At 48.3% G+C, this 12,364-nt stretch overlaps 1 protein-coding gene across 1 annotated transcript in view; it reads right to left on the bottom strand.

Annotated features, from left to right (window-relative positions):
- trrap (transformation/transcription domain-associated protein) overlaps positions 1-12,364 on the bottom strand; it is a 227,597-nt gene that overhangs the window by 201,093 nt on the left and 14,140 nt on the right. Inside the window, exons 3-8 of the mRNA XM_085999960.1 lie at positions 4,860-4,964; positions 3,981-4,064; positions 3,669-3,725; positions 3,459-3,584; positions 1,918-1,995; positions 417-505 (exon numbers count right to left, since the gene is read on the bottom strand). Of these exons, the coding sequence (XP_085856086.1) occupies positions 417-505; positions 1,918-1,995; positions 3,459-3,584; positions 3,669-3,725; positions 3,981-4,064; positions 4,860-4,964 (539 nt within the window). The remainder of the gene's footprint in view (positions 1-416; positions 506-1,917; positions 1,996-3,458; positions 3,585-3,668; positions 3,726-3,980; positions 4,065-4,859; positions 4,965-12,364) is intronic.

Raw genomic sequence — 12,364 nt, 5'->3', positions numbered from 1 at the left:
AGGGACTACAGATGTAGCTCAGTAAAAAGACCAAAATTTTTAAATCAACGAATTCAAGGTTTCCCACAGCATTAACACAACCGACCTCAACCCAGCCCCAACTCCCAGCAAAAGTGTACTGTATAAAGATTATGACCGTCATAGAATTTAGTGTCATTTATCAAACGATAAAGGGCTACTCCAATAGCTTATGGTTTGATTTTTGCTTGTGAAAAACCAAAATTGCCTGTCAGTCAAATCATCCCATCCATTACATTCAGTATCCAGGACAACTCCTCACTATTATCTGGGTTTCTGTTCCAAGGCTACTTTTCAAAATTATATTGAGCACATGCTCAGAAACCAAATAAAAATTTGCACAACAAAGCCAATCGCTGCTCACAGTCTACAGCACCACCCAGAGGAATACTGCTTACCTTGCTTGAGGTGTAACCTGCAGCATGATGGTGCTCATAATCAAAGGCACAAATTCAGATACCACATTGTGTATACTCTGCTTGTACAGCTGAAATGAAACAGGAGTATTATATTTCTTTAGACTAACACCAATGCTTGGCAGAAATAATGTCACACACAATTCCCATTTTTAAAAAAATGTTAGTCTTCTCATTAAGGGTGGCACATGAAGCGATGCTTTGGGTCTCCAGTGCCGCTGAAAAGAAGCTTCATAGATGCGGTTCCCTCCACACCAAGCACTCAGTCTTTGCCCTGCCACCCAGGGGGAGGAACCCAAGCAAAATCAGGCACCAACTTCCAGCTTGATTCGCAACTTCAAAAGGGTCAAAGTGCAGCTCTTAGGGTGGGGGGGGGAAAACTGCTCCCCAAAACACGCTGGTGAATTATAGTTAATTTGCCAGCAAGGAGCAAAACCGAGAGCAATGCCGGCTCGCTCCGCAGAACTGCAGCAGCCTGACATCCACCTCCTGCTCCGTCCTTCCAACCAGGACCCGCAGCATCGCAGATTTCTGGAAGGAGCTTGGCCAGTGCTACCGGGAGCAGCCGTCACCTGCGGCACTCCCGCCGGGAAAGCTAATGGCTCTGAAATCAATGCACCTCTATCCCTATGCAACCACCCGCTCCGTGACTTTACAGTATTTGGAAATAAAAACTCTCTGCTTAAGGTGTCAACTGTGGGGAGGGGGGGTGGGGTTGGAAAGAGGGAGAGTTCCATTTGCAGCATCTCCACCCCACAGGCAAGGGTGGACTGGCTCCCCTGGAAGGCGTTGGATTAGTCATGATTGCCACAGTAAAGGAGAGAGTGGGGCAATGATAATACAGAGCTAGAGAACCATTCACAGGGGCACTAATTTCCTATCCAGCCAGTTCGCCCCTTCTCATGGGGCTTTGTTGAGCCATTTGTGTGCGACAGATTGAGGACAAGCAGTTATGGGCTGGGGCTGCAGTATTGCTCATCGGTGCGGAGAGCTGATGAAACACTCCTGGAGCCAGATAAAGATAGCGGCCGCGCAGGTCAGACTAGATCCACAGTCTACCAACACCAACGTTCCTGGGTTTAACCCCAATTCTGGAATCCACCTTTTGGGTCATTGGCAGATTTAACCCCCACGTTTAAACTGCTTACCCACAAGGAAGAAGGGAAATGAGGAATTATGATGAGCGTGGGCCAGCCATGCATGCCTCAGAGAAGCCAGGACACTGGCAAACATCTGCAGCTGTTTCCATGGGCAAACACTCAGCTGGAAAAGCTGTACGGACCAAGGAAGGGGGAAAAGAGAAAATGTTGCTGGAGAATAGAAAAGAAACAACTAACTATTGCCACCAGGGATTGTGACCAAAAAAACTAGAGGCTATCTGGGTGCCAAGTGGAATAAATCTATAGCCAGAACCCAACTGGAGAAATATCCCAAGCAATCATGGTTAAATCCCTCTATAGTAACGAAAAACTGTAGCCACTACCTGATACATGAGAACGACAATGATCGGAAGCTCAGCTAACACCTTCAGTGAAAGGGAGCCTCTAGGAATTATGGTATGCTGAAAGACATAAGTATTTTATACAAACACAGGGTCAGTCATAAATATAGGCAATTATAATGGTGAAATATTAATTTAACAAGCATTCCCCACAAGGGCTGTTTTGGGAACGACACCAACGGCCAGCTGTCGCCCTTCATTTTGAAGTGTATAAGGAAATAGATTTTTTTTTAAATTCATTTCAAATTCACGCAAAAAGTATTGGTTACAGATTTAAAGTGTACAGTGATCGAGATGGCCAATAATGCAGATTTACCTGCACTTTTTTTTGTTTTAAAAACAGAGGTTAAGACCAATGTTACCTTTAATTTTATTTTTGGGTGCACGGCCCCTTTAAGGGGCTGCGTGACCCATTCAAAATACCGGGCGTGCATGGCTTTTCCCATTTAAAAGCTGGTGAGCCGGCTGTGTGGGAGCTCCAGAGCGCTACGCGCTTAAAGGGAACATTGGTTAAGGCTACAATAGCTCATTTCGCACAGGGCCTTTAAAGCCAGCAGAAGGGGAAACTTCAGCCCATCAGCCTGCAAACCTCGGGCTGGATTTTGCCAATGGGGAGCTTTTGGAGGCGGGACTCCCACTTGTCAGGTTTCAGTCCCGCCTCCATCAACTTCTGACCAACCCACGCTATTTTCCCTTGATTGACCTCGTTAAGCCCACCCAGCGGGCTTAGCAGGCCAATTAAGGGAAAGCCAGTTACAGAGAACGTCAACATATGAAGTTTCATGTCAAAAACTTTTGACAGATGAATTGTCATCGTTTGACAGCTCTGTGAAGCTGTCAAACACTGACATTCTCTGTAGTTTGATGAGTTCTTGAATTCAAGACTCATCAAACCTCTTTCTTTAGCAGAAATTAGACGGTTGCTGCATTGGAGAATGCAGCAGTCATCTGTCATCTCTGCCGTGGAGGTGCGAGACTCTCCACATACCCAACTCTTGAAGCCTGCAGGAAGAAACAAAGGTAAGTAAACTTTTACTAACACTTTTCACTTACCTCACATACTCACCTCTCCACACTTGCACCCATCACTTACCTTCACAGTGCACTTTTGCACCCCTCCGACCCCCGCAGACCCACTACTCGTCTCGGTGACCCTGGCGGGTTTCGGAGCCTTTGGGAAGCCCGCACTTGTGTGGGTAAAATGGGGATAATCCTCTTATCTGCCTGTTAACTACGTGTTAACAGGCAGATAAGTGGCACTAATCCCCTTCCCGGCTCCAAGGAGACATGACCTGGCGTGGATCGGCTACCCGTCTCCTGGCAAGATGGCACAGAGGCAGGTTACTACCCGCCTCCTGGCAAGATGGCACGGAGGCAGGTTGGGGGCAGGTTGGGCACCCGCCCCCAGATTCTGCCATTTTCCCGGCAGTCCCACCTCCATACCCGCCTCCCCAGGGCTGGCAAGATCGCGCCCCTAGTTGCCAAAGGTGAAAGGGCAATGTGAATTTGACAGGTCAACTTACTGTTCTTGATTCACTGTCCTCTCGCTCGGGATTGGTCTTCACTGCGACCTGAGTGATCATGCCAACCATCTCTGGGGAAGGGACAGTGTTATCAGCGATCGCTTGGGGCTTCTCAAAGTACCGTGTCTAGGAGAAGGAGGAGCGGAAAAAGAATTACTTTTTCGAACAACGCTAGAGATTCGCAAGAATGATCCCCAGGGCAATACGTACCACAACTTTCGGTAGGTCATTGTAAATCTGCTTCACAAAATCGAGGAAGTGGTGAATCTGTAAGCAAAATGGACACTGCATTAGCAAAATCATGTCCATATTATAGCCTGCGTTCATTAGGGCCATTACAGAATCCAAACTGAACCAGAAGCTTCTAAAAGTCATTTAGAATTTTTTTTAAATGACTCATTTTAACAAGCATTCAGAAACAATTGTCTAGAGATTCTCATTTGAACTTAAACTCAGTACAATAAACCACACAAACTTGCTATACTTTTTAGAATGCCTGGTCTTTCAAACAAGGGGACTTACTTCCTGTGTGATTGGTGGTCTGAATTGCTTGTGTAATTCAATGATGATTCGAAGACAAATAAGTACATTCTCTTCATTCTCAACCTAAAGCAGGATAATGGAGGAAGGGCAACATCACCATTAACAGTGATTTTAATAGTTTCAGAATCTTATTCCTCATCTTCTACATTTTTACTCTGTAAATAATAAAACAATTATAATGAAATAAATACAGCCTATCAGATACTGGACACTTTTCAAGTGGAGGCTTTACTAACCCGAGATCTGGGTCTAAGAGACACCCAATCTGAGCTGGAGATAGGATTCCTTTCAGGAACACTCCACTGCATTTCTATCAGAACTATTCACTGGCTCAATTTACTTTTAAATACAGTGGCTCCTATATTTCTCATCTTAATGGGCTGTACCCCACCCATTCCCAGTGGATGATGGAAAGTCCCCACATTTGGTCTTGCGCGTGTGGTATATCAAAACTGCAGGCGTGGAGCTGAACGTAGAACATAAGAATTAGGAGCAGGAATAGGCATTGAGTGCCATGTGCGGTTCTAGTTCACACGCACTGACCCAGATCTCCAATTGAGGTGTTTTAAATAATGAAGGGAGTTGACAGGGTAGATAGGGGATGACTCTTCACTCGAGTAGGGACATTCAGAACAAAGTAATGTAATCTTCGAATTTGAGCTAAGTCGATTTAAAAGCAAGCGTCCAGGAAAAACAACTTCCCTCAGTGCCAACGATTCTAAAAGAATCCCGAAATCAAAAGACTAAACACGAGATACTAACGTGCGAGATTAGAAATCAGGCTTTCAGTTATTGCCAGGAGGTTAAAAATGTACAAATTTAAGACAAAGAAAAAAAAAGAAAATGGTGAAAACTTACCTCCAAAAACCGAAACATCACAGACAAAATATTTTTTGTGTGGGAACGCAAATGCTCATTTGTTGGAATTCTGTGGATGATTTCAAGGACGAGCTTCCGAACTTGCTAGAAATACACAATTTATATATAAGGAGGTTCACCAGTAAACAAAGCATTCTGGTTTTATTGCACACAAATACTCTTTACAAAAATCACAAATATTGCAATACAGCACTGGATTTTTTTTTTTTTTTTTGAAAGGGTGTCTGAAACAGTTCTGACAATTGTTTGACTGTAACGCAGACTGTTGTCCATTAAAAATGAAACTTACAGGAAGATCACTGACAAGCAGAAATTCACAAAAGAAAAAAATCTACAACGCAGAATTTAAAGCTATTTCTACATACTGAATTCAAGAGACATTTGGGTCTTAAAGAAATCAATTTTATAGGAATGTAGTTTTGTAACCAAAGAATTCATAAAATTAACAAGTTTCTTATGCAAACAACTATTGAGCGTTATTACATGGAGAAATACTAAAATTCTGCAGCGGCACAAAGGTACAATTGCACAGTGAAACATGCAGGATGTTAATGGCACCAGGCGTTATTTGAGCAGCCTGGTATTCACTGTGACATTAGAGCACGACAATTGTACAAGACACAAGATAAGCTGTGACAGCTCAAAGGCGATAGTCAAAACACAGAATCATACAGCACAGGAAGACACCATCCAGGACAAAGCAGCCCGCTCGATTGGCAGCCCATCCACCACCTTAAACATTCACTCCCTCCACCACCGGCGCACCGTGGCTGCAGTGTATACCATCTACAAGATGCACTGCAGCAACTCGCCAAGGCTTCTTCGGCAGCACCTCCCAAACCCACGACCTCTTCCACCTAGAAGGACAAGGGCAGCAGGCGCATGGGAACACCACCACCTCAAAGTCACACACCATCCTGACTTGGAAGTATATCACCATTCCTTTATTATCGCTGGGTCAAAATCCTGGGACTCCCTCCCTAACAGCACTGTGGGAGTACCTTCACCACACGACTGCAGCGGTTCAAGAAGGCGGCTCACCACCACCTTCTCAAGGGCAATTAGGGATGGGCAATAAATGCTGGCCTTCCCAGTGACGCCCAGACCCCATGAACGAATAAAAAAAAAGTGGCCATTCATCCCATGGTGCCTGTGCCGGCACTTTGAAAGAGCTATCCAATTAGTCCCACTCCCCTGCTCTTTCCCCATAGCCCCTTTAAATTTTTCCTTTGCAAGTATTTATCCAATTCCCTTCTCAAAGTTCCAATTGAATCTGCTTCCACCACTCTTTCAGGCAAAAGTAGTAATCTCCGGCTTACTCCCGGTGTCGCGAGTGAGTATAGAAATAGGAGGATAGAGCAGATGAATGCGTGGCTGGAGAGACGGTGCAGAAGGGGGGGCTTCAGGTTCCTGGGGCATTGGGACCGGTTCTGGGGGAAGTGGGACCTGTACAGGCCGGACGGGTTGCACCTTGTGGTAAACCACTAATCTGCCTGTACAGAACATGTCTGGGCATGCCTCAGCTGGCTCCGCCCCTGGCTCCACCCCTAAGCCCAGGTATAAAGGTGATTGACCTCCAGTCCCCCTGGCTTTAAGGATCGGTCTACCAGCAGAGGAATGCTCGTATTCTTTTGTTAATAAAAGCCTACTTGTTATAAGTTTAACTCTTAGTCTTCTGGAGTTATTGATGGCGCATCAATTTTATTAACAAAAGGTTTTGAAATGGAGCAAATCCTGAAACCGGAACGCCTGGAACTGGACCCTCAAACGGCGGATGCATCAAATAACTTCGAGCACTGGCTGAGCTGCTTCGAAGCATTCCTGCAGGCCTCCAGTACTACCGTCAGGACCGAAGCCGACAAACTGCTAGTACTGAACTCACGGGTGAGCCACCAAGTATATTCGATTATCCGAGACGCTGTATCCTACACGGCCGCTATCACGATACTAAAAGAATATACTAAGCCAGTCAACGAGGTCTACGCTAGACACCTCCTGGCTACCCGCAAACAGCGACCCGGGGAATCGGGTGACGAATACCTACGGGCACTGAGAGTCCTCGGCCGGGACTGCAAGTGCAAATCGGTGACGGCCGCAGAAAATACTGATGACCTAATCAGAGACGCCTACGTCGCCGGCATCAGGTCCAGCTACACTCGACAGAGACTGCGAGAGCAAAGTGGGCTCAACCTGCAGAAGGCTGTGGCCCTCCGAAACATGGATGCCTACCCCCCCCCCGACCATACGGCCCTCCCCGCCCCGTGGATGTCGCGGGAGCCGCCATCTTGGGACACGGTAAGGCCACAGGCCTGCGCCACGCCACCACCGCCACGGCCCACCTGCAGCCCAACTACAGCTGCGATGTCCAGAGGCTCAAAGTGCTATTTCTGTGGCCAGGCCAAGCACCCCAGACAACACTGCCCGGCGAAGGACGCGATCTGCTCCAAATGCGGAAAGAAGGGGCACTATGTCAAAGTGTGCAGGGCGAAACCGACCAACTCCAGCAGCGCCGCGTGTGAGCCGTGCAGGTCGCCATCTTGGACACCACCAGCCGCGTGTGAGCCGTGCGGGCCGCCATCTTGGACATCACCAGCCGCGTGTGAGCGGTGCGGGCCGCCATCTTGGACGTCACTTTGAGACCAGGCCCCTGACTCCCCCACTGCCTCGCGCGAGTACAACAGCGCCCCACCGACCTCAACGATGGCCTCCATCATCCTGGACCAATCCAGGCCTCACCAACTGGCCAGGTCCACGATGGACAACAAGGTAAACGGTCACGCAACAAACTGTCTATTTGACTGCGGAAGCACGGAGAGCTTTATCCACCCCGACACGGTGCGACGCTACTCCCCATCAATCATGCCCACGCGCCACCGGGTCTCTATGGCCTCCAAGTCCCATACGGCGGACGTCGGCAGCTACTGTGTAGCGACCCTGACAGTAATGGGCACAGAGTACAAAGACTTTAAACTCCTTGTCCTGCCACAGCTCTGCGCTGCTGTGCTACTGGGACTGGATTTCCAGTGCCACCTAGAGAGTGTCACGATGGCGTACGGCGGGCCACTGCCCCCACTTACAGTCTGCAGCCGGCAAAATTTAAAACAACCGCCGCGCACAATATGCAGCCTATCCACCCTGAAAGTCAGCCCCCCCCCGTTGTTTGCTAATCTCGCCCACGACTGCAAGCCCATCGCAACAAGCAGGCGGTACAGTGCCGGGGATAGAAGCTTCATTAAAATAGAAGTAGAGAGACTCCTGCGGGAGGGGATTATCGAGGGCAGCACCAGCCCATGGCGAGCCCAAGTAGTGGTCGTGAAGACCGGCGAGAAACAGCGCCTGGTCATTGACTACAGTCAAACAATCAATAGGTATACCCAATTAGACGCATACCCCCTTCCCCGCATATCTGATATGGTCAATCAGATTGCACAGTACCGGATATTCTCTACCATTGACCTGAAGTCGGCATACCACCAACTCCCTATCAGACCTGAAGACCGCCAGTATACTGCCTTCGAGGCAAACGGCCGCCTCTACCACTTCCTCAGAGTCCCCTTCGGCGTCACCAACGGGGTCTCAGTCTTCCAAAGGGAGATGGACCGGATGGTTGACCAGAACGCGTTGCAGGCCACTTTTCCCTACCTGGACAATGTCACCATCTGCAGCCATGACCAGCAGGGCCATGACGCCAATCTAGAAAAATTCCTCCGAACAGCCCAGCGCTTAAATTTGACATACAACAAAGAAAAGTGTATGTTTCGCACCACCCGCCTCGCTATCCTGGGCTGTGTAGTGGAAAACGGAGTCATCGGCCCCGACCCCGACCGAATGCGCCCCCTTCTGGAACTACCCCTGCCTCAAAGCCCTGAAGAGATGTCTGGGGTTTTTCTCTTATTACGCCCAATGGGTGCACAATTACGTGGACAAAGCCCGGCCCCTTATCAAGTCAACCTCCTTCCCCCTGGCGGCAGAGGCCCGTGCAGCCTTCACCCACATAAAAGAGGACATTGCAAAGGCTACAATGCACGCCGTGGACAAGTCCATCCCTTTCCAAGTGGAGAGCGATGCGTCTGACTTCGCCCTGGCCGCAACCCTTAACCAGGCGGGGAGACCCGTGGCCTTCTTTTCACGAACCCTCCAGGGCCCCGAAATTAGACACTCCTCAGTCGAAAAGGAGGCCCAGGCTATAGTGGAGGCTGTACGGCATTGGAGGCATTACCTGGCTGGTAAACGCTTCACCCTGCTCACTGACCAACGATCAGTAGCATTTATGTTCAATAACAAGCAGAGGGGCAAAATCAAAAACGACAAGATATTGCGGTGGAGGATCGAATTATCCACCTACAATTATGATATCTTATACCGGCCCGGGAAACTTAATGAGCCCCCGGACGCCCTATCCCGTGGAACATGTGCCAACGCACAGGTCGATAGGCTACGGGCCCTCCACAACGATCTCTGCCACCCGGGGGTCACCAGGTTTTTCCACTTCATTAAGGCCCGCAACCTGCCTTACTCCATCGAGGAGGTCAGGACCATGACCAGGAACTGCCAAGTCTGTGCCGAATGCAAACCGCACATTTATAGGCCAGACAGGGCGCACCTGATAAAAGCCACCCGCCCCTTCGAGCGCCTAAGCGTAGATTTTAAAGGGCCCCTCCCCTCCTCTGACCGCAACACATACTTCCTCAACATCATTGACGAGTACTCCCGTTTCCCGTTCGCTATCCCCTGTTCGGACATGACCAGCGCCACAGTCATCAAATGTCTCAATGACCTCTTCGCCATATTCGGTTTTCACAGCTACATCCATAGTGACAGGGGCTCGTCGTTCACGAGCGACAAGCTGCGCCAGTACTTGCTCGAAAAAGGGATAGCCACGAGCAGGACCACCAGCTACAACCCCCGGGGTAACGGACAAGTAGAAAGGGAGAACGCGACAGTGTGGAAAACCACCATGCTAGCCTTAAAATCCAGAGGCCTCCCCACCTCCCGCTGGCAAGAAGTCCTCCCCGATGCACTTCACTCCATACGGTCACTACTCTGTACCGCCACGAACGCCACCCCTCACGAGAAAATGTTCGTCTTCCCTAGGAAATCCACCTCGGGGACATCGCTACCGCCATGGCTGACGTCTCCAGGGCCCGTCTTGCTCAGGAAGCACGTGAGGAGCCATAAAACAGACCCCCTGGTCGAAAGGGTCCACCTCCTCCATGCCAACCCACAATATGCATACGTGGCGTATCCTAACGGGCAGGAGGACACGGTCTCCATACGAGACCTCGCACCCTCAGGTGCCACCGAAAACACCATTACCCACGACACACCCCTAGAAGGGAATCCACATCTAACCCAAGTAGACGGCACGCCAGGGCCCTGTGACCCACCCTTATACACCCACCGACCCCGCACCCACGAAGACGACACTCCGGCCCACGCGGGAAACGGCCGCGGGAAAAGAACCGCCGCAGCCGGCACCACGACGATCACTACGGCAGACAAGACCCCCGGAGAGACTTGCCTATACGAACTTCTGAGACACTTCACCCCGCCGGACTCATTTTAAACAAGGGGTGAATGTGGTAAACCACTAATCTGCCTGTACAGAACATGTCTGGGCATGACTCAGCTGGCTCCGCCCCTAAGCCCAGGTATAAAGGTGATTGACCTCCAGTCCCCCTGGCTTTAAGGATCGGTCTACCAGCAGAGGCATGCTCGTATTCTTTTGTTAATAAAAGCCTACTTGTTATATTTTTAACTCTTAGTCTTCTGGAGTTATTGATGGCGCATCACACCTCAACAGGGCCGGAGCCAATATCCTCGTGGGGAGGGTTTAAACTAATTTGGCAGGGGGATGGGCACCAGAATGTAACATTAGAAAGGGGAAATAAAGAGCTGAAAGGATTGGGAGAGGCAGAGAGCACTGAAGAAAGAAATGGTAAGGTGGGGTCAAACTAAGAATACAGAATGGTCTAAGATGGGTTTACAGTGTATGTGAACACACGAAGCACAGTAAACAAGGTAAGTGAGCTGCAGGCACAAATAGCCACATGGGAATATGATGTTGTGGCATTAACTGAGACCTGGCTCAAAAAAGGGTATTAAATACTCCTGGTTATAAGGTGTTCAGAAAAGATAGGGAAGGAAAGCTAGGAGGTGGTGTGGCAGTATTGGTTAACAAAAATGTTACAGTGCTAGAGAGAGAGGATGACCTGGAGGGGTCAAGGACAGAATCTATATGGCTAGAGTTAAGAAATAATAGAGGTGCCATTACACTACTAGGTGTATTCTATAGGCCTCCAAATAGTAGTAAAGATATGGAGGAGCAAATTTGCAGAGAACTAAAAAAAGGGAGGGGGGGGGGGGGGAGGGGAGAAGAGAAGAGAAGAGAAAAGGGGTCATGCGAGGAGAAATTTAGAAATCTAAAAAGAGAAAGGTCAAGTCAATAGAGCAGTGCAACAATTTGGGTAAAAATAAGCAGAGTGTGACAGGAAGGGAGAGAGAGTTTAACGGTAGCAGTGCAGCAGAGAATAAGGTCAAAGCAGGGAATAATGGTAAAAATCTTTAATTAAAAGCTCTTTATCTGATTGCACGAAGCATTCGTAACAAGATAGACGAACTTGTGGCACAAAAAGAGATAAATGGGTTTCAGCTATTAGCCATTAGAGAGACATGGTTGCAAGGTGACCAAGGTTGGGAACTAAATGTTCCAGGCTACTTGGCGTTTTGAAAAGACAGGCAGAATGTAAAAGGAGGGGGGCTAGCCCTGATAATAAAGGATGACATAAGGACAGTAGAGAGAAAGGATCTCGGCTCGGAAGATCAGGAAGTGGAATCAGTATGGGTGGAGATAAGGAATAACAAGGGGCAGAAAACATTGGTAGGAGTAGTATATAGGCCCCCTAACAGTAGCTATACTGTTGGACAGAATATTAATCAAGAAATAGTAGGAGCTTGTAACAAAGGTAATGCAATAATCGTGGGGGACTTTAATCTTCATATAGACTGGACAAATCAAATTGGCAAAGGTAGTCTGGAGGACGAGTTCATGGAATGCACTCGGGACAGTTTCCTGGAACAATACATCATGGAACCAACCAGGGAACAGGTTATTTTAGATCTTGTATTGTGTAATGAGCAGGGTTAATTAGCAATCTCATAGTAAACGATCCTCTGGGGCAGAGTGTGACTTGCCTAAGTCCGAAACTAGAGTCTTAAACTTAAATAAAGCCAATTACATAGGTATGAGGGGCAAGTTGGCTAAGGTAGATTGGAAAAATAGATTAAAAGGTATGACGGTAGATAAGCAGTGGCTAGCATTTAAGGAACTATTTCATAATTCTCAACAAAAATACATTCCATTGAGAAACAAAAACTACATGGGAAAAGTGACCCATCCATGGCTAACTAAAGAAGTTAAGGATAGCATTAGATTGAAAGACGCTTATAATGTTGCGAAGAATAGCCTGAGGATTGGGAGAGTT

This window comes from Somniosus microcephalus, chromosome 11 (assembly GCF_052327205.1).
Source record: "Somniosus microcephalus isolate GS21.2 chromosome 11, FLI_Smic_1.0, whole genome shotgun sequence".
NCBI classification, from domain to species: Eukaryota; Metazoa; Chordata; class Chondrichthyes; order Squaliformes; family Somniosidae; genus Somniosus; species Somniosus microcephalus.
The sequence above is the reverse complement of the archived record's forward strand: the minus strand, read 5'-3'. Positions and strand labels throughout refer to the sequence as shown.